This window comes from Pogoniulus pusillus, chromosome 6, assembly GCF_015220805.1.
Source record: "Pogoniulus pusillus isolate bPogPus1 chromosome 6, bPogPus1.pri, whole genome shotgun sequence".
Lineage (NCBI taxonomy): Eukaryota > Metazoa > Chordata > Aves > Piciformes > Lybiidae > Pogoniulus > Pogoniulus pusillus.
Genome location: NC_087269.1, coordinates 53,687 through 81,529, shown reverse-complemented (window position 1 = coordinate 81,529; position 27,843 = coordinate 53,687). Strand labels below are relative to the sequence as shown.

The 27,843-nt window shown below is 69.9% G+C and overlaps 2 protein-coding genes across 2 annotated transcripts in view; both read right to left on the bottom strand.

The window, feature by feature from the left end:
• Positions 1 to 647: 647 nt before the first annotated feature.
• Positions 648 to 7,976, bottom strand: TPP1 (tripeptidyl peptidase 1). The gene is made up of 13 exons (XM_064144093.1): positions 7,924 to 7,976; positions 7,443 to 7,532; positions 6,861 to 7,000; positions 6,630 to 6,780; positions 6,030 to 6,151; positions 5,222 to 5,424; positions 4,926 to 5,124; positions 3,393 to 3,581; positions 3,214 to 3,286; positions 2,849 to 2,969; positions 2,318 to 2,476; positions 1,631 to 1,768; positions 648 to 919 (listed from the first exon to the last, which is right to left on the bottom strand). Exons 1-13 carry the CDS (start codon positions 7,932 to 7,934, stop codon positions 779 to 781), a joined length of 1,737 nt encoding a protein of 578 aa, XP_064000163.1. The 5' UTR covers positions 7,935 to 7,976; the 3' UTR covers positions 648 to 778.
• A 5,536-nt stretch (positions 7,977 to 13,512) lies between these two features.
• Positions 13,513 to 27,843, bottom strand: part of DCHS1 (dachsous cadherin-related 1) — a 40,792-nt gene continuing 26,461 nt past the window's right edge. The window contains exons 8-21 of the mRNA XM_064144092.1: positions 27,234 to 27,330; positions 26,801 to 26,958; positions 24,445 to 25,279; positions 23,959 to 24,198; positions 23,485 to 23,610; positions 22,817 to 23,026; positions 21,018 to 21,881; positions 20,278 to 20,391; positions 19,047 to 19,258; positions 18,785 to 18,939; positions 18,460 to 18,590; positions 17,605 to 17,891; positions 16,627 to 16,765; positions 13,513 to 16,329 (exon numbers count right to left, since the gene is read on the bottom strand). Of these exons, the coding sequence (XP_064000162.1) occupies positions 13,712 to 16,329; positions 16,627 to 16,765; positions 17,605 to 17,891; positions 18,460 to 18,590; positions 18,785 to 18,939; positions 19,047 to 19,258; positions 20,278 to 20,391; positions 21,018 to 21,881; positions 22,817 to 23,026; positions 23,485 to 23,610; positions 23,959 to 24,198; positions 24,445 to 25,279; positions 26,801 to 26,958; positions 27,234 to 27,330 (6,186 nt within the window). The 3' untranslated portion in view covers positions 13,513 to 13,711. The remainder of the gene's footprint in view (positions 16,330 to 16,626; positions 16,766 to 17,604; positions 17,892 to 18,459; positions 18,591 to 18,784; positions 18,940 to 19,046; positions 19,259 to 20,277; positions 20,392 to 21,017; positions 21,882 to 22,816; positions 23,027 to 23,484; positions 23,611 to 23,958; positions 24,199 to 24,444; positions 25,280 to 26,800; positions 26,959 to 27,233; positions 27,331 to 27,843) is intronic.

The following is a 27,843-nucleotide window of genomic DNA, read 5'->3' as shown; positions in this document are numbered from 1 at the left end:
GCGTGCCCCCTAGCGGCTAGAATGATACACGGCAGCGGCGGCAGCGGCGGCAACGCCGGCGGCTTTACTGGCCCCGCGTGCTCCCGGTGTCCCTCGCTGTCCCCCGCTGTTCCCCGCTGTTCCCCGCTGTCCCCCGCTGTCCCTCTCTGTCCCCCGCTGTCCCCCGCTGTCCCTCGCTGTCCCCCGCTGTCCCCCGCTGTTCCCCGCTGTTCCCCGCTGTCCCCCGCTGTCCCTCTCTGTCCCCCGCTGTCCCCCGCTGTCCCTCGCTGTCCCCCGCTGTCCCACGCTGTCCCCCGCTGTCCCCCGCTGTTCCCCGCTGTTCCCCACTGTCCCCCGCTGTCCCTCTCTGTCCCCCGCTGTCCCCCGCTGTTCCCCGCTGTTCCCCGCTGTCCCCCGCTGTCCCCCGCTGTCCCTCGCTGTCCCCCGCTGTCCCCCGCTGTTCCCCGCTGTTCCCCGCTGTTCCCCGCTGTTCCCCGCTGTCCCTCTCTGTCCCCCGCTGTCCCCCGCTGTCCCTCGCTGTCCCCCGCTGTTCCCCGCTGTTCCCCGCTGTTCCCCGCTGTTCCCCGCTGTTCCCCGCTGTCCCTCTCTGTCCCCCGCTGTCCCCCGCTGTCCCTCTCTGTCCCCCGCTGTCCCCCGCTGTCCCTCGCTGTTCCCCGCTGTCCCCCGCTGTTCCCCGCTGTCCCTCGCTGTTCCCCGCTGTCCCTCGCTGTCCCCGCGCCTCCATGTCGCGTGTCCCGGTGTCCGCCCGGTGTGCCGGTGTCCGTCTCCATGTCCCGCGTCACGGCGGCAGCAGCGCCCGCAGCAGCTCGGGGAAGTTGGGGGTGCCCCAGCCGGTGACCGGGTCCCAGCCGGGGCTGGCGCAGAAGCCCTGACCCTGCACGGTGCCGTCCAGGCAGGACAGGTGGCAGCCCTGCGTCACCTGCGGGACCGGTCCTCAGCGGGTGCACCGTGGGGACCCCCTTAACGGGGACTCCCGGCCACACCTGCCGGGGGGACACTGGGACAACCACCCCGGCCAGTGCCCGGCAGGGCAACGGGACCCCCGCCAGAAAGCAGCACAGAGACCCCCGCGATTCCCCCTGGACTCCCCACCCTCTAGGACCACTCGCGGGACTCCCTGCAGGACCGAGACCCCCGAGGACACTCCCTGGGACCCTCCCTCGGCAGGACAAGGACCCAAACACAGACCTCCAGGACCATCCCCACAGCAGGACAGGGACCCCTGGAACCTCCCTTGGGACGTGTCCTCTCCCTCCCCCATGACTCCCAGAGGGACCCCCGGGACGGACCCCTAGGACCCCCCCCCGCACGCCCCCACAGCTCTAGCATCGGGCAGGAGCCACCCCCCAGGCAGCAGTGGCTCCATCTCAGGACCCCTCCAGCACAGTACCAGCGCCCCTCAAGCTCCCCCCAGGCACGCACGGAGACCCCTCCCGATGCAGGCCACGGGGACCCCTGGGCACAGCTCCCATGGAGGGCAGGACCGCCCCCTCCTCAGGCGCACCAGCAACACCCACCGGGTGCCCACCCGGCCACTCCAGCTCCCACAGCTGCCCGCCCGAACGCCTTGAGCTCCCAAGGGTGCCCACCCAGGTGCCCCCCCCAGCCCGCAAGCCCCCGCCCGGCTCACGTCGCGGAGCGCAGCGCCGTGGCCGCTCTCCTGCAGCCGGTAAAGCGCGGGGTTGAGGAAGCCCAGCGGGGGCAGCCCCCGCTGCAGACGGCGGTCGTTGATCAGTGCCACTATGCCCGCCACGACCGGCGTGGATGCCTGCGGGACACCGAGCCTCAGGCGGGACACCGAGCCTCGGACGGGACACCGAGCCCTCGGCAGGGACACCGAGCCTCGGACGGGACACCGAGCCTCGGACGGGACACCGAGCCTCGGACGGGACACCGAGCCCTCGGCAGGGACACCGAGCCTCGGACGGGACACCGAGCCTCGGACGGGACACCGAGCCCTCGGCAGGGACACCGAGCCTCGGACGGGACACCGAGCCTCGGACGGGACACCGAGCCCTCGGCAGGGACACCGAGCCTCGGACGGGACACCGAGCCCTCGGCAGGGACACCGAGCCTCGGACGGGACACCGAGCCTCGGACGGGACACCGAGCCCTCGGCAGGGACACCGAGCCTCGGACGGGACACCGAGCCTCGAACGGGACACCGAGCCCTCGGCAGGGACACCGAGCCTCGGACGGGACACCGAGCCCTGGGCACACACCGAACTCTCAGCGCACACCGGAGCCGCAGCACGGTGCCCGTGTGGACACCGCAGACCATGGAGGGTGCCCCCCGCGCCGTGCTGCGGGCACTTACCGAGGTGCCCGACACCCAGGGCAGCGGGAAGCGGTTGGTCACCACCCAGTAGTTGTCCGAGAGCGCTGCCAGGTCCGGGTAGGCTCTGCCGCTGGCGTTGAAGTAGGAGCTGGGAGGTAGCTTCGGCGCCTGGCGCAGGAAGCGCCGCACGGCCGCCGCCTGCGGGGGGCTGCGGTCAGCAGGGCAGCCTGGCACCGCGCCCCGCTGTCCCCTGTGCCCCCCGAGCTGCGGTCAGCAGGGCAGCCTGGCACCGCACCTTCTGCCTCGGTGCTGCCCGTGCTCCCCCAGCCCAGCGCAAACCTGCCCCGGATCTGCCTGTGCCCCCCACAGCCCAGTGCCACCCTGCTGAGTGCCACAGCTGCCAGCTGCAGCCCCCCAGGCCCTGCCCTCCAGCCCTGGTTGCAGTGCCCAGCCCCAGTCTGACTTCCCCAGCTCTGGCCAGAGCCCAAACCCAGCCTCAGCTCCCAGCCCCCGCCTGAGCCCCCAGCCCCCCGCCCCAGGCGCAGCCCCCGGCGGCCGCAGAGTGCCTACCTGGTAGGTGGGCATGGTGAAGACGTTGCTGAAGCCGCCGCCGCTGATGTAGTCGCTCACCTCGGTGGTCACCAGGAAGGGGTTCTTGAAGGAGGTGCCCCCCACAGTGGTGACGTAGGGGCTGGGGGCAGAGGTGGGCACACCGTTGTGGGGGCTCCTTGGCAGCAGCCCCGCCCCGCAGCCCCGCCCCACAGTCCCGCCGTGCCAAGAGTCCCCAGCCACTGGCGGGGGGCACCCACGGCTGCCCAGAGGGGCTCAGAACCAGCTGGAGGCAGCGGCTAGGCAGGGCCCAGGGGTCAAAGCGCCCCCGGGAGCTGCGGTGCCCCCCGAGCAGCCCTCTGTGCCCAGGGGTTGCCCCTCCCTACCTGGAGGCTGGGAAGCTGGGTCGGAAGGTGTGGTTGCCCCCCGGGAGCCTCCTGCAGCCAGCGCCATCGTCACCTGTGCCAGGGCACGCCGTGACCGCGCTGCCCACCTGCCACCCAGGGTGGTCCTGCCCCACTCTGTGATCCAAGTGCCCCATCCCCGCCGCCCCCCGGGGCCGCACCGGAGGCGAAGAGCAGGGAGAGGCCTCTGGCCGCAGCCTTCCGCATCTCGGCGTCCACGCGGCGCAGGTAGGCGCGGGACAGGCTGTCCTCGTCGTCGCCGTAGCTGACGGAGTGCACCCAGGGCACCGAGGACAGGTTGGTGAGCAGCAGCAGCCATGCCAGGAAGGGCTCCTGGCTCTCGTGCCTCCCTGCCGGGCACCAGGGCGCTCAGCTCGGCGGCCCCTGCCCGCGGCGCCGCAGGTTGGCACCGTGGGCGCTGTCGGACGCCAGCCCTCGGCACTGCGATGCACGGGCACCCAACTGTGTCCCTGGCACCAGGAGCTCCTCCAGGGCCAGGCACTGCCGGGGGCAACGTGCGCCAGTGCCCGCCCGCCCTGGCACATGGCAGCCCAAACCTGCCCTGGCACGGCCCGAGGGCACCTCCTCCTGCCCATCCCTCGGCACAGACCGCGCCCCCGGCTGGCTCCAGGAGGTCTCCCTCAGCCTCCTCTGCTCCAGCCTCAACCCCCGCAGCTGCTCCTCACGGCCTCTCTGCCCAGCTCTTGCCCACAGCCGGCCCCTGGCACAGCTGCAGGGCTGGAGCCAGGGCTGGGCTGCGCAGTTCAGAGCCTGGCAGCTGCTGGGGAGAGCCAGTGGAGGCTGGACAGAGCCCTGAGGCCAAGAGCCTAGCACAGAGCAGCCCCAGAGGGCATCCTGGGGCTGTGGGGGGCAAGAGAATAAGGCTGGCATCTTCTGAGTGGTGCCCAGGGACAGGCCAAGGGGTAAGGGGCACCAGGTGGGAGCCTGGAGGTGGCATCAGGAGCAGCTTGCTTGGGGTGAGGCTGCTGGAGCCTGGCACAGGCTGCCCAGAGGCTGTGAAGTCTTCTCCTGTGGAGAGCTTCCAGCCCCTGGGCAGTGACCTTGGCCAGCTCAGCTGCCCACCCTGCCCTCAGCCATGCCCATGCCCCTGTCCCCAGGGGCAGCAGAAGCTGGCAGCAGGGCAGGGCCACCCTGCCAGATGTCACCTCCTGCCCAGCCAGTTCCCGATCTGGGGCAGGTGTCACTGGGTCCTCCAGTGCCACCCCCATGCCAGGGCAGACATTTTGTGCCCAGCCCGGAGCAGCCTCAGTGCCAGAGCAGGAGGAGCAATGCCAGAGGCATCCCTGGCATGGTGACGGGAGGAGATGGCCTCGGGCTGGCATGTGGCAGGCCGAGGTCAGCCCCAAGGAACCCTTTCTGCCCCTTGAAGGTTGCCCAGGCCTGTGCCAGGCTGCTCAGCACAGTGGTGGAGGCCCCAGCTCTGGAGGGGGCACAGCTGTGGGTTGGTGGTACCAGGGGCAGCACTGGGGCCCTGGGCTGCTGGTGCCCAGGGGCAGCACTGGGGCCCTGGGCTGATGGTGCCCAGGGCGCTGGGAGCTCAGAGAGGTCCAAATGCCCCCAGCTGCCCTCCGAGCTGCCAGGCACCAGTGACAGCAGTCCTGGAGAGGTGCCCCAGCAGGCAGGATGCTACTGGGGATGCCCGCGGGCAGGCAGGGGCAGGGGCACAGCCATACCTGGGTTGCTGAAGACCCAGGTGGAGATGTTGGCGCCGCTGCTCATGAGGTACTGCACGTCCAGGCTGGCCTCCAGCCCCGCCCCGGCCGCGCCCTGACGCCCGACCACGCGGTCCACACGGCTGCGGTGCGCGAAGCCGCGCGCGAAGAGCCGCATGAACTCTGCCAGGTCGGCCTGGTGGAAGTACTGCTCCAGGAACTGGCAGGGGCACAGCGGGCACCGCGTCGGTCGGCTGCGGAGCCGGGGCAGCTCTGCCCCGCCCCCCCGCCACCGCGGGCACCCAGTGGTGCAGTACCTGGGCACAGGCCTGGCTGTTGTTGGGCAGCTGCCCCACGTCAGCCGCACTCAGGTTGTAGCTCTGCCGCAGCACCGCGGGCGTCACGCCCAGGTGGAAGCTGCCCGGGTGGGTGCCGCCCTGGCGCCGCTGACCCCCGGCCTGCCGCGCCCAGGCTCGTGCCACCTCCCGCCGCTCCGCCGGGAACCGGTGCAGGCCTCCCACTGCAGGGCACACAGCGGCGCAGCTGCGGGGTCGGGCGCAGGTGCCCGGGCAGGGGGTATGGCAGCCCCCGGGGCACCCCTTTGCCAGCTGCACAAGGGGGAGGGACCGCGCAGGGCTGGCAGCGCTCTGCCGGGAGACCAGGCTGGCACCGCCAGGGGTACCCAGCAGGGAGGAGACTCCAGGGCCACCTCCTGGTGGCCTGGCAGGGGCAGGGCAGAGAGCCAGGCACAGAGTTAGGAGCAGGAGCTGCTGGGGCAGGGTCCGCAGCTGCCAGGGGGAGGCCCAGGGCAGAGAAAAGCAGCAGCTCTGCAGCAGGCTGGGCACAGCCTGGCACAGGGCACCCACAGAGGTGGGAGATGCCCAGGTCAGCTTGGGAACGGGTTGGGCTGAAGGCACCCTCTGAGGGCACCCAGTGCCAGCCATGCAGCCAGCAGGGACAGCACCAGGCAGAGCAGGGGGCTCAGAGCCCCAAACAGCCTGCCTGGTGCCAGCCGCGGGGCAGTGGCACCACCTGCACCAAGCTCCTCAGGGCACAGAGAGGCAGCCATGACCACGCCTGCAGGGCTGCCCCTCTGTGCCCTGGCAGCCTCCCCCAGGGCCATACCAAAGTCCAGGTGCGGTGCCAGCTCTTCAGGCACGGTGTAGGGCAGGGGGGAGCGGATGGCACTGAGTGCCCCCTTCACGTAGCGCTGGAACCGGGCACCGGGCAGCAGCTGCTCTGCCACGCTGCAGCCAGGGCACAGCCCCAGGGGCGGCCATCAGGGCACGGTCCTGGCCTGCCAGCACCCCACGGGCCAGGGCACACACCCTGCCACCACCCTGTGTGCCACCCTCCCGCCTGCCAGTGCCCCACGGGCCAGGTCACCCACCCTGCCACCATTCTGTGTGCCACCCTCCTGCCTGCCAATGTCTTCACTCTGCCACTCCTGCATGTGCCACAGTCCTGTGTGCCATGCCCCTGACCCCAACACCACCCCATGTGCCACCGTCCCCAACCTGCCACCATCCCCAACCTGCCACTGCCCTGTGTGCCCGCAGAACTGGGGGTGAACCCAGTGCCCACCAGCACCACAGCAGGCCCCTGGCACCAGCGCCCCTGGCACCGGACGGTACTGTCCCAGACTGGGGACGGGCAAAGCAGCAGCCAGGAGCCCCCAGCCCCGGCAGAGGGGCGGCTCAGCGCCGGGCACTCTGCCAGCCTCACCTGGCAGGCATGTGGCACTGCAGGAAGTCGAGGGTGGCGACGCTGTGGCACCGCTCCACGCCGTGGCGCCGCAGCCACTTGCCCACGGCCAGCAGCGTGCCCGGGGAGGGCTGCACCAGTGCCCGCAGCTGCTCCAGGCTCAGGAACTTGCCTGCCAGGGGCACCGGCGCTCAGGGCAGCCTGCCCGTGCCAGCCACCGGGGCCGGGCGCGGGGCCAGGCCCTTCCCTTACCGTACTGCGGCGAGAGGGGGTCCGAGACGGCATCGACCACCCGTGCCAGGCGCCCCAGGCCGCGCTGGCGCAGGGCGAAGGTCAGCTGCAGCTCCTGCCCGGGGCTCACGGCGCCTGCCAGCTGCCAGCCGGGGGGCACCCTGCGGGCGGCCTGTCAGCGGGCGCTGCCACACCCACCGGCCCCCACGCGTGCCCGGTGCCAACCCACTGACCCTGGCACGTGACAGTGCCTCATTGCAACACACTGCCTCTGGCAGATGCCAGTGCCCAGTGCCAGCCCACCGACCCTGGCACATGACAGTTTCCCATTGCAACACACTGGCCCTGGCAGATGCCAGTGCCCAGTGCCAACACACTGACCTTGGCAGGTGTCATGCCTGGTACCACCCTACTGACCCCTTTGGGTGCCAGTGCCCAGTCCAGTCCCACCGATCCCGGTGGGTGCCAGTGTCCCATCCCCCTGCCCCCGGGGGTGCCATGCCCGGTGCCACTCCGACAACCGCAGCAGGCACCATGCCCTGTCCCATTCCCCTGCTCCCGGCGGGTGGCACGGCAGGCGGCATGCCCGGCCCCGGTACCCACCGGAAGGGTTGGTCGTGCTCCAGGCCCCCGGCACAGCTCCAGGCGGCCGCACACAGCAGCAGCAGCAGCGCGGGAGGGACCCTCCGGCTCCTGCGGCGGCGCCGGGGCGGGTCGGGGCGCGGCAGGCACCGGCAGGCACCGGCAGGGCACCGGCACGCCCGAGAGCGCCGCGGCCGTGCCCGCCCCCGCTCGCCGTTACCGCGGCCCGGGAGCCCTGCCCGCCCGCCGGTGCCCGGTGCCCGTGACCCCTGACCTCCGCCCGCGCTCTCCCCTCCCCCGCCGGTCCCCTTCGGTCCCGCCGCTGCTGCCCACCCCCGCTCTGCCCCGCGTCCCTCCGGTGCCACTTAGTCCCGGCCGGGAGAGTCTCGCCCGACCTCGCCTGACCCCCGTCGGCTCCCGGTCCCCTCCGTCGCACCTCGTCCCCCCGCCGTGCCCCGCGGTGTCCCTGGCACCCCCCGGTGCCCCCCGTGCCCGCCGTTACCCCGAGGCCATCCTGCCGCTGCCGCCGTCACGTGGGGAGCCCGGGCTGCGGTCACGTGATGGGCGGCGCCCCGAGCCCGCCAATCACCGGCGGCCACCGGCACCGGGACCTGGGGACCGAGGACGCAGGAGCCCGGCGGGACCGGGCTCAGAACCGGGACTGAGAGCACCGGGAGCGGGACAGAGAGCGCTGGGAACGGCGGCGACACCGTGGCTGTGACCGGGAGCGGGGTCGCTCCGGGGCCGCGGAGCAGCGGGGCTGTGCCGGTGGCGGAGGGCATGGAGCGGGGCCGGTGCCCGGTGCCCGCCGATGCCGGTGGCTCGCTGGCAGGGCGAGGCCATGCCCGGATCTCGGCGGGGCCGCTCGGCAGAGGCCTGGGGAGGCTGTGCCCGGTCCCGGTCCCGGTCCCTCCTCTCGGCGGCCTCCCGGTGCGTTCCTGCGGAGCTCGGAGCCGGGCTCGGGGCTGCAGCCGGCGGCGAGGGCGCTGTGGGGCCTGGGCCGGGACCGGCAGCGGTCGGGAGGTAACCATGAGGGGGGCTGGGTTGGGAGAGACCCCAGGGGCACGGAGAGAGCCTGGCACTGCCCGGGCACCACCAGCCCATGGCCCTCAGGGACCCCTCCTGGGCTGGGCACCCCAGCACTGCCCTGGGCAGCCTGGCACAGGCCTGGGCAACCCTCGAGGGGCACAAATTGCTCCTCAGGGACAGCCCCAACCTGTCCTGGCACAGCCTTGAGGGCATCTCCTGCTGCCCACCCTCGGCGCAGGCCCTGCCCCGGCTGGCTCCACGCTGCCCCCAGCAGGTCTCCCTCAGCCTCCTTTGTGCCAGCCTCACCCCCAGCCCCCTCAGCTGCTCCTCCACAGCCTCCTCCTGCTCCCCCAGACCTTGCTCAGCTTCGGTGCCCTCCTCTGGCCCTGCCCCAGCCCCTCGACGTCCTCCTGGCACTGAGGGGCAGCTGTGGCCCTCCCAGTGCCTAGCCCAGGGGCACAGTCCCTGCCCTGCTGGATCTCCTCGGGCTCCCTGCCCTGTGCCACTGCTCTTTGGGTGCTGCCAGTGCCATCCACAGGGCACCGCCGTGCCCAGCTGGATGCCAGGCAGTTGTCGGCAGCTGGAACCGGTGCTGGGAACCCCTCCGGGAGGCCTGGCACGGTGGGCACCAGGCAGCTGTCTGGGGCTGAGGTCAGGGCACATGGGCTCAGCATGGCACGGGGCTGTCCGGGGGGTGGCCCTCGGCACTGCCCCTGCCAGGGCCTCCTGAGGGCACAGAGCCCCGAGCAGGCTGCCCGGAGGGGCCCTGGGATCTGCTCCGGAGAGCTTCTGACCCTCCCTGGCCACGGTGCCCCTGGGCAAGCTGCTGTGGGTGCCCTGCTGGCGCGGGGGAGGCCTGCCTGGGTGGGCTCCAGAGGTCCTTCCCTCCTCCCCACGCAGGGCGAAAGGCTTGGGCCGGGCAGAGGCAGCTGTGGGCCCTGCTGGGCACGGGGCGAGCAGAGCAGAGCACTGGCATAGGCTGCCCACCCGCGCCAGGCGGCTCCCTGCGAGGGCTGCTTCCCTTCCTCCTCCCCGTGACACCCAGCCCTGGCCCGCCACGCGTGGATACCCCTCCCGCTGCCCCCACCCTCTGCTCCCGCTCCGCATCCCAGCGTCCTGCCCCTGCTCCCTCCCTGCTCCTGCTCCGCTCCGCATCCCAGCGTCCTGCCCCTGCTCCCTCCCTGCTCCTGCTCCGCATCCCAGCGTCCTGCCCCTGCTCCCTCCCTGCTCCTGCTCCGCATCCCAGCGTCCTGCCCCTGCTCCCTCCCTGCTCCTGCTCCGCTCCGCATCCCAGCGTCCTGCCCCTGCTCCCTCCCTGCTCCTGCTCCGCTCCGCATCCCAGCGTCCTGCCCCTGCTCCCTCCCTGCTCCTGCTCCGCATCCCAGCGTCCTGCCCCTGCTCCCTCCCTGCTCCTGCTCCGCATCCCAGCGTCCTGCCCCTGCTCCCTCCCTGCTCCTGCTCCGCATCCCAGCGTCCTGCCCCTGCTCCCTCCCTGCTCCTGCTCCGCATCCCAGCGTCCTGCCCCTGCTCCCTCCCTGCTCCTGCTCCGCATCCCAGCGTCCTGCCCCTGCTCCCTCCCTGCTCCTGCTCCGCTCCGCATCCCAGCGTCCTGCCCCTGCTCCCTCCCTGCTCCTGCTCCGCTCCGCATCCCAGCGTCCTGCCCCTGCTCCCTCCCTGCTCCTGCTCCGCTCCGCATCCCAGCGTCCTGCCCCTGTTCCCTCCCTGCTCCTGCTCCGCTCCGCATCCCAGCGTCCTGCCCCTGCTCCCTCCCTGCTCCTGCTCCGCTCCGCATCCCAGCGTCCTGCCCCTGCTCCCTCCCTGCTCCTGCTCCGCATCCCAGCGTCCTGCCCCTGCTCCCTCCCTGCTCCCGCTCCGCATCCCAGCGTCCTGCCCCTGCTCCCTCCCTGCTCCTGCTCCGCATCCCAGCGTCCTGCCCCTGCTCCCTCCCTGCTCCCCAGCTTCCAGAGCTCCAACCCAGCCCCTCCGGCTGCGCGGCTGGGCAGGGCTCGGGGGGCCGCGGCCGCCCCTGTCCATCTGGCGCCAGCTTTGTGCAGCTCTGGAGCCGGATGGGATCAGCAGGAGGCTCCCGGCGGGCTGCGGCCGGCAGGGATCGACTGCCCTGACCCCGCCGCTCGCCGCGGGCAGCTTCTGCCAGGGCCCGGCCCGGCCGCGCTGGCACAGAGCGCTAGGGCGCCCCCGCTCTGGGCTGCGTAGGGGGGCGCTGTGTGCCGCAGGGTACGGATGGCATCTCCGGGGCAGGGGGCAGTGGCTCGAAGTGCAGGTGAGGGTGGGGTACAAGGGCGCGCCCCAGGGCTCCAGACCGGAGCTCTTCAGCGTCTCCATCAGCGGCGCAGCGAGACTGAAGCACCCTCAGCGGGTGGGCAGGTGGCACCGAGGTGAGGCTGATGAGACTGAAGGCACCCAGAGGCACTTGGGCAGGCTGCAGAGGTGGCTGAGCAGAACCTCCTGAGGGTCAGTAGGGCAGAGGGTAAGGTCCTGCAGCTGGGGCAGGGCAGCCCTGGTGTCGATCCGGGCTGGCAGGCGATGAGATCCAGAGCAGCCCTTCAAGAGGACTTGGGGTGCTGGTGGGGGAGAAACTGGGCAGGAGCCAGCAGTGGGCACTGCCAGCCCAAAGGCCAAGGGCAGCCCGGGCTGCACCCACAGCAGCATGGCAGAGATGAACAGAGGCGATTCTGTCCCCTGCTCGGCGCTGGGCTGGGGCCAGCTGTGGGGGCACCGACACAGGAGGGACCTGGAGCCGCTGGAGAGGGTCCAGAGGAGGCCATCAAGGCACTCCGAGGCTGGAGAAGCTCTGCTGTGGGCACAGGCTGGGCCAGAGCTGTGGGCGCTGAGCCCGCGGAGGAGAAGGCTGCAGGGAGAGCTCAGAGCTGCACTTCAGTACCTGCAGGGCAGCTGCGGGCAGGCTGGGCACGGGCTGCAGAGGGGGCTGGGGGCACAGGCCAGGGGCAGTGGTTTGGAGCTGGAGCAGGGTGGGGTTAGGTTGGCATCAGGAGAAGCTCTGCACAGTGAGGGTGGAGAGAGCCTGGCACAGGCTGCCCAGGGCTGTGCTGGAGACCTCATCCCCAGGGTCGGACTCGGTGTGGCCGCGGGTAGCCTGCCCCTGCCCCTGCTGCCCGCAGGGCACGGACAAGGTGACTCGAGAGGTCCCCAACCCGATGCATTCTGTGCCAGGTGCCCGCCCATGCAGCCCAGGACCGGCCCTGCCTGCCACGGCACGGTGCCGGTGGCCTCACTGTGCTCACTGCGCAGCATGAGGCTGGCATGGCGGCGGTGGCACAGGCCTGGCACGGCGGCGGCGCGCCAGTCTCCGTACAAAGTGTGGTTTATTAAGGCATTTGTTGGAGGGGTTGGCACTTGGGCACAGGCTGTGCTGGGCGCCCGCACATGCAGCTCAATACGCAAGGTACAAATGGAGTAGAAGTGGGTACAAAGGCTCCAATAAATAACCCGTGCCAGGGGTGCCCCCTCCGCGATCCCCTGTCCCAAGCATGCAGCAGGGAGCGGCCCTGGCCCGTGCGGGGCGCCCACGGCACCCTCGACTCGCTCCCCACGGTGCCCGTGAGCGCGACGGCCCGGCCGGGAGAGGGCACGAGGGGTGCCCAGCCCAGGAGCCCCCGCGAGTGTCTCTGTGCTGAGGTGGAACCCTCCCTCCCCCCCACCTCTGTGGTCCCCATGCAGCCCCTTGGTGCCACCATCCCCGTCCTGTGTCGCTGCCCCACACCCAGGGCAGCTCCAGGGCCGCCCGCAGCAGGGACATGGGCACTGTGCCTGCTGCGGGGCCAGCCATGGGACAGCCCAGGCTGGAGGCTCGGGGCCAGGACAGTGCCAGGCGGGGCTGAAGCCACTAATGGTGCCCAGTGAGAGAGGGGGTGGGCAGGCCTGGGTGGTCTGGGTGCTGTGATCCAAGCCTGGGGCCAGGGGTACGGCATGGGGCAGTGTGAGAGAGGACACCCCTGGGCCCCTCCTTGGGCCCCACAGTGCCCCTAAGCCCGTGGACGTGCCCAGGCTGGCTGTGCCCACAGGGCTGCCCCACTGCCCCCATGCCTGCTCCCAGCCCTCTCTCCGTGCCCATGACTGTGTGTGTGGCAGTGACTGGGAGTGCCCAGGCCCACAGGCGCAGGGCATGACTGTGCCTGTGCCACAGTGCTGGGGTGAGGATGGGGACCTGCCCCATGGCAGCATGGCTCTATCCCGTGCCCACGGCATGGCACAGAACAGCTCCTGCTGGAAGCTGAGGGTGCTGGCACCCACCCATCCTTTGGAGGTGTCCCTGGGGTCCTCTGTCCTGGCAAGTGCCACAGGGGCAGCTGCCTGGTGCCCCACCGTCACTGTGGCACGCTGACTGGAACCATGCCACTTTTGGGCTCTTTGGGCACCTCTCACCCCTCTGCTGCCCACCATATGCAGCAGGAGGCCACAGGTCTGTGTGACAGTGCCACAGCAAAGCCTATGCCAGGGCTCTGGGACCAGTGCTGCGGCAGCTCTTGCGCTGCAGCTCCTCTCAGCGGGTGCCTGGGCAGTGCCCACGTCTGACGCCATGTCCAGTGGCCAGCCTGCAGCCCGAGGGGGCACCTGGCCCCAGGAGCACCATCTCCAGGACTGGGGCTGCCACGGTGAGCAGGGCACCAGCCTGGCATGGAGAAGCAGCAGCTCAGGAGGGTGCCCTCAGAAGGACTATGTGCAGTGGCAGGAGCTGGGAGGGGCTGTGAGACCCCGAAGGAGCTCCTGTGCCCCCCAGTACTCACGGGGTTGAGCAGTATGCGGGCACTGCCTTCTCCTTCTCACCATCCCAGCCTGGCATGGGGCACCCATGGCTTCCAGGAAGCAGGTTTGGCCATCCCGTGCCCACAGGTAGTGTGGGCAGAGTTGCAGGTGCTGGGCAGTGTCCCTGCCCAGGGACACGGGACCCTGCCCAGCCCCTGCAGCTCCTGCGGGGACGCTGGGACAGGGGGCACTGCCCAGGCGTGGGTCTATCAAGCCAGCTGCTGGGCACATGGCTGGGTGCAGACACAGTCCCTGCCCGCCTGCTCTTGTGCCCATCTGGCACCGTCCTGCCAGTGCTGTCAAGGAGCCGCGGCTGTGGGCTTCTGGCCCTGGCAGCAGCGGTCCATGGGCACTGAGCCTGGCACAGAACCTGCCAGCCTGCGGGGAGCGTCAGCGGCCAGCAGCCCCGGAGGGCACAGGGACGCCCAGCGCGGCCGCAGGGAGCGGGCTCAGCCCCGTGGCGTGGGGCGGGAGTCCTAAATGCGGAGCTCGGCCTCCTCGGGCGGCTCCAGCGAGTGCTCGGCGCTGATGGCGGAGGCCGAGGGCGGCTGCGCCACGCCGAAGGGCGACACCACGGGCGAGCGGGCGGCCAGCGGCGACAGCGAGGGCGAGAAGCTGGGAGACATGGCGCAGGAGGAGATGGAGCCCTCGTGGCTGATGGGCGAGCGTCGCAGCGAGGACAGGTGCGGGAAGGTCCTGCCCGGCGGCGGCTTGGGCGGTACCGACTTGGCACCCGGGTGGGCGACCGAGGTGATGAGGGGCGGGGGGTCGATGCGGGGCTTGGGCTCCGCCTTGGGCTTGGCCGGGCAGGGCTTGCGCAGGGAGCTCTCGTCCTTGAGACGCGCGATCTCGGTGAAGACGCTGGCGAGCGGCTGGAACTGCGGGCACCAGTTGAGGAGGTAGTCCCAGTTGTAGCTGCCGCGCAGCTCCTCGTCGCTGGCCACGATGGCGGTGAGGGAGCCCTCGGCTGCGGGCTTGCCGTCCTCGGGGAAGGCGTAGTCCTGGGCCGGCGCCGACACGCCCGGGCCGCAGCGCACGCCCAGGAAGGCGCCGCCGCCGCCGCCGTCGTCACGGTAGAGCTGCGGGGCCGGCCCCGGCAGCAGCAGCCCCGAGCTCTTCTTGCTCTTGAACCAGTGGGCACCGTCCAGCGCCGCGGGCTCACAGGAGACGTCGGAGAGCTGATCGGCGTCCTGCTGGATGCCCGAGTCGGGGCCGCGGGCCGCGATGTGCTCCTGCAGGGAGGCCGTGATGCTGGCCACGCGCGGGTGCTCGTTGATCATGCGGATCTCGTCATCCTCGGCGGCTTCGGCCGAGCCGCGGCCGCTGGAGTGCGAGGGGTCCAGGGAGCCGCCGCGCGTGTAGGGCCCGGCCGGCTCGGCGCCGTAGCCTGGCAGCGCCTGGTGGTAGATGTGCTCGGCGCCGGGCAGCGGCGGCTCCTCGCGGCCCAGCTTCTGCAGAGAGCCGCTCTGCCCGCGGCCCAGCGGCTTGTCCCCCTCCGCCTTCGGGCTGCCGCGCCGCTGGCGGGAGCGCACCAGTGCCAGCACGATGGCCACGGCGGCCAGCACCACCACCACGCCCAGGGAGGCGGCCACGGCCACCAGCAGCAGGTTGAGGTCCGGGGCCAGGCCGAAGGAGGTGTGGGTGACATCGATGGTGACCTGCACCGAGGCCGAGCGCGAGGTGGGCAGGGGGCCGCGCGCCCACACCTCCAGGCTCATCTCGCGTGGCTCCCGCTTGGCACGGCCCGCACTGGCCTGGGGCTGGCTGTCTGCCCGCAGGTAGATGGTGCCCGTGGTCTGGTTGACGGCGAAATAGGGCGAGGGCTTGGCCAGGGAGTACAGCACCACACCGTCGGCCCCCTCGTCCTCGTCAGTCGCCAGCACCTGTCCGATGCTCTGCCCCTTGCGGGCGCCTTCGGGGACCTCGAAGCTGAAGGAGGGGCTGAGGAAGATGGGGTCGTATTCGTCCTCCCCCGTCACCAGCACCTGCACTGTCACCGTGGCCGAGGCGTTGCCAGCGTCGGTCGCCCTGATGAGGAGCTGGAAGGCCTTGGTCCGCTCGTAGTCAAAGGAGAGGCGCGAGCGCAGCTCCCCGGAGCTGCTGTTGACGGCGAAGGCATCGCGGCCCTCGCCCACGCTGGGCTCTGCCGCCGGCTGTTCCAGCACTGCATAGTGCAGCTCCCCGAACGCGCCGCGGTCAGCGTCCGCCGCGTGCAGCGTGGCGACCAGCGTGCCAGGGGGCAGGTTCTCACGCAAGCTAGCGCTCAGCACTGCCAGTGGGAAGTAGGGTTTGTTGTCATTGACGTCCTTCACCTCGATGGCCACGGGCACCAGGGCGAAGTGCCCACCCGGCTCGTCCGTGGCCCGCACCACCAGGGCGTGTAGCGCCTGCGCCTCGCAGTCCAGCGGCCGAGCCAGGCTGAGGGCACCACTGGCCTCGTGCAGCCGGAAGAGGCCCTGCTGGTCACCCGAGGTGATGCTGTAGCGCACGCGGCCGCGCGGCCCCGAGTCAGCGTCGTGGGCCTGCAGGCGCAGCAGCTCGGTGCCCGGCGGCGCAGCCTCGCTGACGGCCGCGCGGTACTCGGTGCGTGCGAAGACCGGAGGGTTGTCATTGACGTCGCGCACGGTGATGAGCACGGGCACGGTGGTGCTGCGCTGCGGCAGGCCCCGGTCCGAGGCCGCCACCGTCAGGTTGTAGCTCTGGACCGCCTCAAAGTCCAAAGGCTCCATCAGCACGAGGGCGCCCTGCGCGCGGAGCCGGCCCCCGGCCCAGCCCGCCCTGCTCTCCAGCTGGAAGGCGTTGCCGCTGTTGCCGCTGACGATGGTGTAGTCGAAGGCACCGTTCTCCCGTGACAGGTCAGCGTCGCCTGCCTCCAGCGTCAGCACCGTGGTGCCTGGGCGCAGGTCCTCGGGCACGCTGGCCTCATAGCGCGGCAGCTGGAAGCGAGGGCTGTGGTCGTTCACATCCAGCACCTGCAGCTGCACCGCGGCCCAGGACGAGAGGCTGGGCGAGCCCTGGTCGTGTGCCTCCACCACCAGCTCCAGGGCGGGCTGCTGGGCATCAAATTCCAGGCGCCGGATGGTGAAGAGAGTCCCTGTGAGGGCGCAGAGCCAGCGTCACACTGCGGCGCAAGTGGGAGTTGGGAGGGCTCAGGGTCAAACATGCCCACCCCAGGTGGTGCCAGCCCTCCGTGCCCACCCGACTGGCCACCCCAGATGGTACCACCCCACCGTGCCCATCCCACTGGCCACCCCAGGTGGTGCCATCCCACTGTGCCCACCCCATTGGCCACCCCAGAGCGTGGCCTAGGAGGGCCTGGGCTGTGCCAGCATGGGGACCCCTCCCTCTGCAGACCCCTCCAGAGCCCCCCTGCCAGCAGCTGCCCACACACCGTTGCTGGGGTCGATGGCGACATCAGGGCTGGGCACAGCCAGGCGGAAGGTGACGTCCCCATTGCTGCCCGCATCTGGGTCGGTGGCACTGACAGTGAGGATGGCACTGCCTGCAGGGGTGTGCTCTGGCAGCGTCACCTGGCATGGGGGAGGTTCCACTCAGCACTGCAGCCCCACACTGGGGCACTCCTGGCTGCAGTTTGGCATCCTTCTGGAGGTGCAGCCTGCTGCAGGCGGTGACCCTTCTGACACCTGGCCTTGGCACCTGCTCCAGCCTGGAGCTGTGCACAAAGCTCTGCAGGGCCACAGCTGTCACCTGCCTGCTCCCAGCCTCCTGGCCACAGCCACTCCATGGTGACACCACAAAGGCTGTCAGGACATGTGCAGGAGCCCACCAGAAGAGCCAGGATGGCCACAGACCTATCCACAGGAGAATCTCACAGCGAGAAAGCTCCTCCCTGCCAGAAGGACCCTGAGGAGGGCACAAAGGCTGGGCAGGGGTCTGGAGAAGCTGTGAGGAGCAGCTGAGAGAGCTGGGGAGGGTTGAGGCTGGAGCAGAGAAGGCTGAGGGGAGACCTCCTGAGGCTCTACAGCTCCCTGGGGGCAACCTGGAGCCAGCTAGGGCCAAGGGCTGTGCTGAGGGATGGGCAAGAGCAGACAGCCTCAGGGTGTGCCAGGGTAGGTTAAGGTTGTCCCTGAGGACAAATTCGTGCCCCTTGAGAGTCGTCCAGGCCTGTGCCAGGCTGCCCAGGGCAGCGGTGGAGCCCTCAGTCCTGGGGAGGCCCAGGCTGTGGAACTGCGGTGCCAAGGTCCTTGGGTCGAAGGTGCCAGGGCAGGGCTGGGGCCGTGCTTGGGCTCTGTCACCTCCAAGGTCTGTCCCACCCAGCATGGTGCCAGGGCTGCAGGACTCCCTGCCCCCCGAGGCCGGGTGAGGCAGGCAGCGGCGGAACGCGGTGCGGCAGCAGGCACGACGGTACCTGGTAGAAGGGCTGGCTGAAGCTGGGGGCGTTGTCGTTGACGTCCTCCACCAGCACGGCAAGGGTGGCCTGGCCCTGGTGGCTGCCGTCCGACGCCCGCAGGCTCAGGCTGTAGCGGCTCTGCCGCTCGCGGTCCAGCGGTGCCGTCAGCGCCACCGCTCCGCCGTAGCGCAGCACCGCGAAGGTGCCCGCGGCCTCGCCCGGCGCTGCCAGCGTGTAGGACAGCGCGGGGCCCGAGTCCACGTCGTTGCCTGTCAGCTGGGCAATCTGGGTGCCCAGCAGCGTGTCTGCAGGGACGAGAGGCCCAGGGCTGGCACCAGCGCCTTGGGGGAGACCCGGCTTGCGCTGGGCACGCGAGAGCTGGGCACCGGAGCTGCTGGGGGAGAAGGGCCTGGGAGCTGGGCAGGGCAGGTGACAGCTGGTACAGGGTAGGCGATGGCTGGCACAGGGCAAGTGATGGCTGGGGCAGGGCAGGTGAGGGCTGGCACAGGACAGCTGGCATAGGGCGGGTGATGGCTGGGGCAGGGCAGGTGAGGGCTGGCACAGGACAGCTGGCACAGGGCGGGTGATGGCTGGGGCAGAGCAGGTGAGGGCTGGCACAGGACAGCTGGCACAGGGCAGGTGAGGGCTAGCACAGGAGAGGTGACAGCTGGCACAGGGCAGGTGAGGGTTGGGGCAGGTGACAGCTGGCACAGGAGAGCGCAGCCATTGCCCCTCCGAACATGGCTCCAGCACAGGGAGCCCAAGCCAGTGCCAGCCTGAGCCAGCCCCTGGCAGGGGTGGGTGAAGCTCTCAGACTCCTGCCCGTGCCGGGCACTGGCCGCGGTGCCCGCCCATGGGGCTGGCCGCACTTACTCTCGGGCACCCGCACCTCGGCGGGCACTGGGATGGTCGGGCTGTTGTCGTTCACATCCAGCACCACCACGGTGAGCGTGGCAGAGCCCACCAGCGGCGGCGTGCCCCTGTCCGTCGCGGTCAGCACCAAGCTGTGGGCGGGCACAAGGATCTCAGAGGGGTGGGCGTGTGGGTGAGGGATGGACACAGCCATGCCCGAGGTGCTGCTGCCAGGCAGAGCATTGCCTGGGCAGGGCTGGGACAGTGTCGGGTGGCACCAAGTGGCAGAGGACCCTCTGCAGCCACGGGCAGGACACCCTTGGTCGGTGCCCCCAGCCCCACTCACCGCGTCTGGGACCAGATCTCCCTGTCCAGGATGGCAGCCGTGCTGATGGTGCCAGTCTGGGGGTTGATGTGGAACAGGCCGGCAGTGGGCACCGCCTGGTCGATGCCATAGGTCACCTGCCCATTGGCTCCCTGGTCCGGGTCATCTGCCAGCACCTGTGGAGCCCAGGAGAGGTCCAGCAGGGCAGCTGTGGAGCTCCGCAGAGCCCGCCAAGGGCAGCCCAGGCACGGTGGAGCCAGGGGTGCCCTGCCCGCGCCCGCACCTGGATGAGGGGCGAGTGGTAGCTCTGGGACTCGCGGAGGAAGGCCACATAGTGCAGCAGCTGGAAGCGGGGGGCATTGTCGTTGGCATCCTGCAGCAGCAGGGTCACAGCCGTGAAGCCCAAGGACGCTGCAGTCTCTGCCTGCACCACCAGGCGCAGCCGGGGGCTGGCCTCGAAGTCCAGGCTGCTGGGGTCCCGCACCGAGATGGCACCTGGCAGGGGCACAGCGGGCAGGACTGAGCGCGTGGCATGCACCGGGAGGTGCCCCCCTCAGCTTCCCTCTCTCCAGTCCTGGGCCCCATCCATTCTCCAGCAGACAGAGCAAGCACTCTGGCCACAGGCTGCAGGGGGCACAGGCACCGTGCCAGCCTGGGGCCTGTCTCAGACCAACCTTCCAGCAGGCACCAGAGGACTGGGTTGTGGCGAGAAGCTGCAGCTCTGAGGAGCTTCCCCACGGCACAGCATCACAGAATGGGTTGGGCTGAAGGCACCCTCCGAGGGCACCCAATGCCAGCCCTGCAGCCAGCAGGGACAGCCCCGGGCAGAGCAGGGAGCTCAGAGCCCTAAACAGCCTGCCCTGGGCTAGTGCCAGCCATGGGGCATCTCCTTTCTCTTTGGGCACCCTGTGCCAGGCTCTGTCCAGCCTCCTGCTGCAGAACTTCTCTCTGCCCTGAGGGTGCCTCTTGCAGCTCCAAACCCTCCGCCCTGGGCCAATCCCAGTAGCTCCTGCTCCAAACTGTCCCAGCTTCCTGCCGTGCCCCTTCCAGCCCTGCAGGGCCACCAGGTGTCGTCCCTGGAGCCTTCTCCAGGCTGGGCACTGCCAGCTCTGCCAGCCTGGCCTCCCAGCAGAGCACTGCCAGCCCTGCCAGCATGGCTGTGGCCTCCTCTGGCCCCCCGCAGCAGCTCCAGGCCTGTGCTGAGGCCTCCAGAGCTGCCCCAACATGCAGGAGGTCTCCCCGGGGCTGCTCTCCAGCCCTGCACCCTCAGCCCAGGTGGTCCCCAGAGGCTGTCCCATGCTAAGAGTTGCTCCGGGCCAAGGCCTGTGCAGGGCCTGGGAGGCTCTGGGGAGCGGCCCCACTGGGGGACACCAAAGCTGCGCTGCCAACACAAGGGCAGCATCAGGGCAGTGCCCACTGCCGGCTCTGCTGGTGTGGGGGCACGGTGGGTGGCACTGTGCCCACGGCGGCTGTGGGCCAAGGGCTGCCAGGCAGCAGGGCAGGGGTGGCCGTACCTGAGCTGGGCTGGATGCCAAAGGCGCCATGCTCATTGCCGCTGACGATGCTGTAGCTGATGCGGCCAGAGGAGCCTCCGGCGTGCGCCGCCTGCAGTGTGGCCACCACCGTGCCTGCGGAGAGAGACGCCGAGGGGCAGCGCCGCTGGCATCACAGGACGCAGCTCTGCCCAGGGCTCTGCAGGAGCTGACGGAGACTTGGGGCTGGGAGGACTCGTGGGGCCTGTCCATGGCCATCTCTGGTCTTGCCACGACCCCTGGAGATCTGCCCACAGCAGCCTGCCCACCCTGAGCCAAAGGCACAGGGATCACCACCCTGGGCAACCTGGGCACCACTCAGACCCTGCCGTCCCCTGCGTCTCCCCAGAGCCCGATGGAGCTTCCCAGGAGCCTCCTTCTCTGAGTTTAAAGCAGAGAAACCTGGAATGGTTTGGGTTGGAGAAGACATCTCAGATCAGGGAGTCCAACCATTCTCCAACTCTGCCAAACCACAGCCCTGGGCACATCTCTGCTGCTCTGAAACCCCCCAGGGCTGGGCGCTCCACCACCTCTCCCTGGGCAACGCCTTCCAGTGGAGGAATTTCTGCTGATGTCCAACCTGAACCTTGCCTGGGGCCAGCTGCAGTCACTTCCTCTCGCTGGCACCAACCCCATCCGGCTCCAGGCTCCCTTTGGCAGCCTCTCCCCGACAGCCAGCCCAGCAGCCCCTGGCACTCCCCACCCTGGCACCCAGTGGGTACCTGGGGCAGGGTTCTCAGGCAGGGTGACCTCGCTGGCCCCGCGGGTGAAGCGCAGTCCCCAGGGGGGCTCATCCTGCAGCAGGATCTGCACCACGCCGGTCGAGGAGAGCGCAGGCTGCCCCAGATCAGCGGCCAGCACAAAGAGGGTGCGCTGGCGTGGGCCCAGGGCAGCCAGGGGCTGCAGCAGCTGGATCTCCCCCGTGTAGGAGTTGACGCTGAAGGCAGGGTTGGGCACCGCCAGGCGGTAGAGCACCGAGGCGTTGGCGCCCGCGTCCCGGTCCTCTGCCCTCATGGTGGCCACCAGCTGCTTGGGTGCGGCGTGGCGCGGCAGCGCAAGGCTGAGCGGGCTCTGTGGGAAGGTGGGCACGTGGTCGTTGACGTCGCGCAGGGTGACGGTGACGCGCACAGCCGCGCTGCGGGGCTCCCGCGGCGCCCAGTCCACTGCCGTGGCCAGGAAGCTGTAGGCCGCCTGCCGCTCGCGGTCCAGCGGCAGGGCACTGCGGATGAGCCCGCTCTGTGGCTCCACCTGGAAGGCACCCAATGACTCGTTGCCCAGATAGTAGGAGACCTGCCCGTTGGTGCCCTCGTCGGGGTCCTCAGCCACCAGCTGCAGCACCAGGGAACCCACGGGCAGGTCCTCTGGCACCTCCACAGCGTAGGAGGCCTGTGCGAAGCTCGGGGCGTTGTCGTTGAGGTCCAGCACCCGCACGCTGACCGCCATGGTGGCGCTGCGCGGGGGGCTGCCGTGGTCCCGCACCACCACGGTCAGCAGGTAGGATGCCAACCGCTCCCGGTCGAGGGCGCGTGCAGTGGAGAGGACGCCGGAGACTGGATCCAGGCTGAAGTCCTGCACGGGGTCTCCATCTGGGAAAGAAGAGATGCCACAGAATGGGTCGGGTTGGAAGGGACCTTCTAGCTCATTCAGTGCCAAGCCCTCTCCCACCAGCTCAGGCTGCACAAGGCCTCTTCCAGCCTGGCCCTGAACACCACCGGGGAGGGGCATCAACAGCCTCCCCAGGCAGCCTGTGCCAGGGTCTCAGGACAGGAGGTCACAAGGCAGCATGATCACAACTGGGACAAGGAAGGCCCTGCCCTGCACTGCCTGGACATCAGCGTGGAGCCCACCCCAGTGTGCCCTGGCAGGGAGGGCAGAGGCTGCCCTCTAAAAGGCCCCAGAGGGATGGAGTCTCCTTAGTCCCAGACCGCAGTCGCACGGACAGCTGCAGAGAGCCCAGGTGGCTGCCCCTGAAGGGTGGTGTGGAACCAGAGCAGCCTGGGCAGCCAGAAAGGCACCTGGGGAATGAGAGCAGCACAGAGAGGTCTTGAGGTGCTCCTTCCTGGGGCCACAACAGCTGCCTGTGGTCTGGAGCAGGAGAGCACTGAGGTGGAAAGGCCTAGAGGCCTGGGGCTGAGAGCCTGGAGCAGAGCAGCCTCAGAGGGCATCTCAGCAACACTCAGCAGGAGCTCAGGGGGCTGTGGGGGGCAAGACGCTGGGGCTAGCATCCTCTGAGTGGTGCCCAGGCCAAGGGGCAAGGGGCACCAAGTGGATGCCAGGAGGTGCCAGCTGGAGAAAGGTGTTTGGGTGCTGGAGGTCTGGAGCAGGCTGCCCAGAGAGATTCTGGAGTCTCCTTCTGTGGAGAGCTTCCAACCCCCTTGGGCATGGTGCCCCTGGGCAAGCTGCTCTGGGTGCTCTGCTGGAGTACCAGGGTTCTCCTGGGTGGGTCCCAGAGGCCCCTTCCCACCCCACCAAGCCGGGACTGGGGATTCTGTGAACAGGAGCTGCCAAGAGTGGTGCCCACCTGCCAGGAGGTACTGCAGGCGCCCGTTGTCGCCAGCGTCGGGGTCGGTGGCCCGCAGCGTGTGCAGTGCCACGCGGCTCTGGTTCTCGGGCACCTGCAGGGCACAGGCCTGGCTCTCCAGGCGCGGCGCGTGGTCGTTCTCATCGCCCACCTGCACCCGCACCGTGGCCTTGGACAGCCTGGGTGGGAGGCCTCCATCACGGGCATAGACTGCAGGGAGACAGCAAGAGGCCACCTTCTGATGATGTCTGCCTGGCTCATGCAGGTGCCCAGCTGGTGCCAGGGGTGGCTGCGTGGCACTCATGGACTCCCTTGTGTTGGAAGAGGCCTTTCGGACCATGGAGTGCAGTCCCCAGCAGTGCCAGGTCAACACTAAGCCCACAGCTCCACAGCTCCACAGCTCTGAATGGCAGAGTCACAAACTCACTGGGGCTGGAAGCACCCTCGGAGGTTACCCAGCGCAGGCACTGGCAAAGCACCACCGTGCCCACCAAACCACACCCCGAGTGCCACGGGCACCTCCAGGGACAGGCCACCCCACTGCTCATGCTTAGAGCCTTCCCTCACGCTCAACCCTTCCAACAGCCTGGTGCCCCTCAAGCCCCACCCAGCTGCAGCAGCTCCATGCCCCAGCGGTAGAGGCCCCAGCGGCCCCCAGCACCCCTCACCCGTCAGCAGGTGCTGCTCCTGCTGCTCACGGTCCAGGGCGCGTGTGGTGACAATGAGCCCTGTCTGCGGGTTGATGGAGAACGGCCCCCCGGCGAGACCCCCATAGGACACCTGCCCATTGGCACCTGCAGGGAGCAGCGACACGGTCTGGGGGTAGCCCAGCAGGCACCCCCACAGCCTCCCCCCAGCATCACACAGGGGTGGGATGGGGTGAAAGCTGGGCAGAGATGTGGGCTGCAGGGAGGTGCCAGCCCAGTGGAAGGGAAATTGGCTGAGGAACCCCCACGGAACAAAGGTCTTGGGGGGCAGAGAGGACCTCAGCCTCCACTCCAGCTCAGTTTCTCCCACAGGTCATTCCATGGCCAGCCCGGTAATGGGGCAGGGGGCAGGGGCAGAGCAGGCCCAGCCGCAGGTGCTGCACCTCCAGACAGGCCACCAGCAGACTGGAAGCAGCCTCTCGCCCATGTCCTCACCCAGGTCGTGGTCTGTGGCCAGCACACGCAGCACAGGGCTGCCCGCTGGCAGGTTCTCCATCACCTGGGCCTCATACTCGAGCTGCTCAAAGGCAGGTGCCTCGTCGTTAACATCCAGCACCAGCACCGATAGCAGCTGCGTGGCCGAGCGCCGTGGCAAGCCGTGGTCCATGGCCACCACTGTCAGGTTGTGCTGTGCCATCTCCTCCCGGTCGAGGGCCCTCACGATGGACAGTGCACCTGGGGGACAGGGAGCGGGGACCATATGGCACCAACACCACCATCCCCAGGGCGGTGCTGTCACAAGGCGCCGTCGCCACAGTGAGACAGTAGAGCCAGGCCAAGTGGGTGCTGCCCCTGGGACTCTCCAGGCACCAGATGTCCCTCCCAGCGGTTCTCCACCTTCCACCTCCTCCTCCCGTGCTCTGACCACAGCCTCGGGGCCCTGCACCCTCCTCTGCCCCATGCTGCCATGCTGCCGCTCACCGGTGCTGGGATTGAGGTGGAAGCAGCCGTTGCTGTTGCCTGCCCGCAGCGCGTAGCTGACGCGGCCGTTCTCGCCCAGGTCACCGTCGTGGGCCACCACGTGCAGGGCCACGAAGCCGGTGGGCTGGTCCTCGGGTACGGCGACGGCAGCAGGTGACAGGAAGGCGGGCGCGTTGTCGTTCTCATCGCTGACGAAGACACGGGCGGTGACAACGGCCGAGCGGCGCTGGCTGACGTTGCGCGCCTGGTCCGTGGCCTCCACCACCAGCAGGAAGGAGGCAGCGGCCTCCCGGTCGAGGCTGCGATGGAGGCTGAGCACCCCCGAGTGGGCGTCAAGCTGGAAGGGGGCCCCGGGGGGCTCCTGGCGCCGCAGGGCATAGCGCACCTGGCTGTTGGGGCCAGCCCCGTCCCCATCCTGCGCCTGGAAGGTGAAGACAGTGGCGCCAGCCCGGGCGCCCTCGGGCACCACGATGATGAGTGGGTCCGTGGGGAAGGCGGGCGTATGGTCGTTGCGGTCCTGCACCTGGATCTGCACCAGCAGCAGGCGGCTGCGGGGGTAGCCCTGGCGGCGGTCCTCGGCGCTCACCTGCAGCACGTGCCGCGCCCCCGCCTCGTAGTCCAGCTCCCGTGCCGCCAGCACCGCTCCGCTCTCACTGTCCACTACGAAGCTGCCGTCACCACCGCCCCCCACCAGGGTGTAGGTCACCTCTCCCCGTGCTGAGGCGTCCGGGGGTGCCACCGAGCCAATCACTGACCCCGGCCTGAGCCCCTCAGGGGGGTGCAGGGTCAGCACTGTGGCATCTGGCCGTGGCAGCACCCGGGAGGTTGGCAGGACCTGCGAGGGGAGGCAGCAGTGAGGGATGAGGTCCTGGCTCCTGCGGCCCAGGGGTGAAGAGTGGCCTGGAGAGGGCTCTGAGGCAGAGTGAGGGAGCCAGGCTGAGTGGCAGGAGCTACTGACTGCCAGAGAAGCCTCTGGAGCCAGTGGTGCCTGCATGGGGGTGCCACAAAGACAGAGCCAGGCCCTTGCCAGTGGCCCCCAGTGTCAGAGACCATGGGCACAAACTGGAGCACATGGGGACCCTCTGGGCATCACCAAAGACTTTTCACTCCAAGGGTGGTCAAGCCCTGGCACAGGGAGCTGGAGGAGTCTCCTTGCTTGGAGATCCTCAGCAGCTGCCTGGAGACAGTTCCAGACACCTGGCAGGGGCTTGGACAAGGAGACTTCCAGAGCTGCCTCCCCAAGCAGGCTGTGACTGAGCTCAGTACTGGGACAGCAACAGAGCCCAGCAGAAGCCCCTCAGGGACGACCTGCCCAGCCTCGGCTCTGGAGGCTGCGGCACAACCCCAGTGGGAGCAGCTACAGAGGTGGCCTCAGGAGGAGCTGGCATCAACGTGCTGTGGAGGGCAGAAGAGCCAGGCTGGCACAGCTCTGCTCCTCCAGGATAAGAGAGATGACGGCCACGGAAGGTGTCTGGCTTCACCTGCCTCTCAGCAGTGGCCGTGGGACATCTCTCCGCAACGTGGGGACAGGCCCTGCCTGGACATGGCTGTGGCAGAGGACTGACAGAGGCTGGCTGAAGGAGAGCAACTGCAGCCTGCTCAGAGGTGGGTCTCGGTGCTGACCTCCACCTCTGGTCTCCCAAGAGGAGCTGAGGAGACCAGGAGTGGGCCGAGAGGGCACTGTCAGCACCCAGGACATCCAGCAGGGACTCAGATACCTTCGGCAGCAGCAGGACAGGGATGGGAGGTGCGGGAATGGAGAGGACCTTGGGGCCTCTGCTGCTGAAGGAAGGGCACCACTGAGAGCAGAGAAGCACCTGGCAGGGCCAGCAGACCAGAAGACCTCGTGCCAAGTGCACCTCTGCCAGGAGGTGCTGGGACTGGCTCGTGCCCCTGTGCCCGCAGTGCCAGGGGCTGCTCTGCAGCAGCTCATTAGGGCAGGGCTGGCTCTCCACGCCAGGAGAGGCAGAGCTGCTGAGCCGCTTTGGAAGGTGCTCAGTGTCAGGAGGACCCTTCCCATCCCTTCCCAGGTTCTCCATGAAGGTTCCCATGCTGGAGCCACAGCTGAGTGAGGGCAGAGGGTGCCCTGGGATGAAGGCAGTGGAGGGAGAGAAGGTGCCAAAGCAATGGTGTCCTCAAGAGAGCAAGGGGTAGAGGGGGCAGGGATGAGGGAGGGAAGGTTGAGGCTGGCTCTGAAGAACAATTTGTGCCTCTTGAGATGGTGGAGTCCCCAGCCCTGGAGGGGTTCCAGGCGCTGGTGCCGAGGGCCCTGGGTTGGTACCAGGGGAGCGCTGGGGCCACGCCTGGACCTTCAAGGCCTCTCCCTCCCCATGCCCCGGCCCCGGGCGCGCCGTACCTGGAGGCGGAGGCTGGCGGCCGTGCGGAGTGGCTGTGCCCCGCAGTCGCTGGCAGTCACGGTCAGGACGTACTCGGCGCGCTCGGAGCGGCGCAGCACGGCCGCGGTGCGCAGCTCTCCGCTGGCGGCGTGCAGCGAGAAGCGCTCCGACCAGGCGCCTGCGGAGCAGGTGGCACGGCGGGCATCAGAGGGGGAGATGGCATAGGGGACAAGGGGCCATGGGAGGGGGAGATGGCATAGGGGGCTGGGGCCATGGGAGGGGGAGATGGCATAAGGAGCAGGGGCATGAGAAGGGGAGACGGCATGGGGGGCATGTGAGTGGGACACGGCACAGGACACAGGGGCACGGGAGGGGGAGATGCCGCGGCTGGCAGCGGGCCGCAGCGGGCAGGGCCCGGGCGCGGGCAGCCGGGGCAGGGCGGGCGGCCCCTACCTGCCAGCGAGTACACGACGGTGCCGTTCTCGCCCTCGTCGGGGTCCTTGGCCTGCAGCGAGGCCACGAGCAGCCCTGGCGGCTTCTCCTCCGGCACCTGCGGCACAGTCCGGGCGGCACTGAGCGGCGCTGGGCACCCTCCGGCCGCCCCCAGCGCCCCTGGGCACGGCAGAGGACCTGACTCGTGGCACCAGCCCTGCTCCTCGCCCCCGGCGCAGACCCCGGGCAGTGCCTGAGGGCATGACACGAGAAGCCCACGGAAAGCTGGCAAAGGCCAGCACTGAGCTGTTTCAGGAGCTGTTGCAGAAGCTGCTGGCGCCAGGCCGGTGTCGTGGGCAGGGCAGCCAGAGGAGCTGGACTGGCCGAGCCGGGCGCCGGGCGAGGGCAGCGACGCTCCGCGGGGAGCAGGAGCGGCCTCGGCGGCAGCACGGCCGGGGCCGGGGCCGGGGCGCAGCGAGGGCGCCGCAGCAGGCTTCTGAGCTCGCCTCCGGCGCCCGGGAGCGGCTGCGCCGGGCACACGGTGGGGCCCCAGGGCCTGGCCGCGCCCGGAGGCTGCCAGCCGCCTGCGCCCCCTGCTCGTTATGGGCCGGGCCAGGCAGGGAGCCCTGCC

Excerpts from the sequence above, each read along its gene's own strand:
- TPP1 (XM_064144093.1), bottom strand. Across the intron at positions 1,769-2,317 it reads CCTGGGTGTCGGGCACCTCG|GCATCCACGCCGGTCGTGGC; the intron begins GTAAGTGCCCGC and ends GGTGTCCCGCAG. Across the intron at positions 920-1,630 it reads ACGGCGCTGCGCTCCGCGAC|GTGACGCAGGGCTGCCACCT; the intron begins GTGAGCCGGGCG and ends CCGGTCCCGCAG.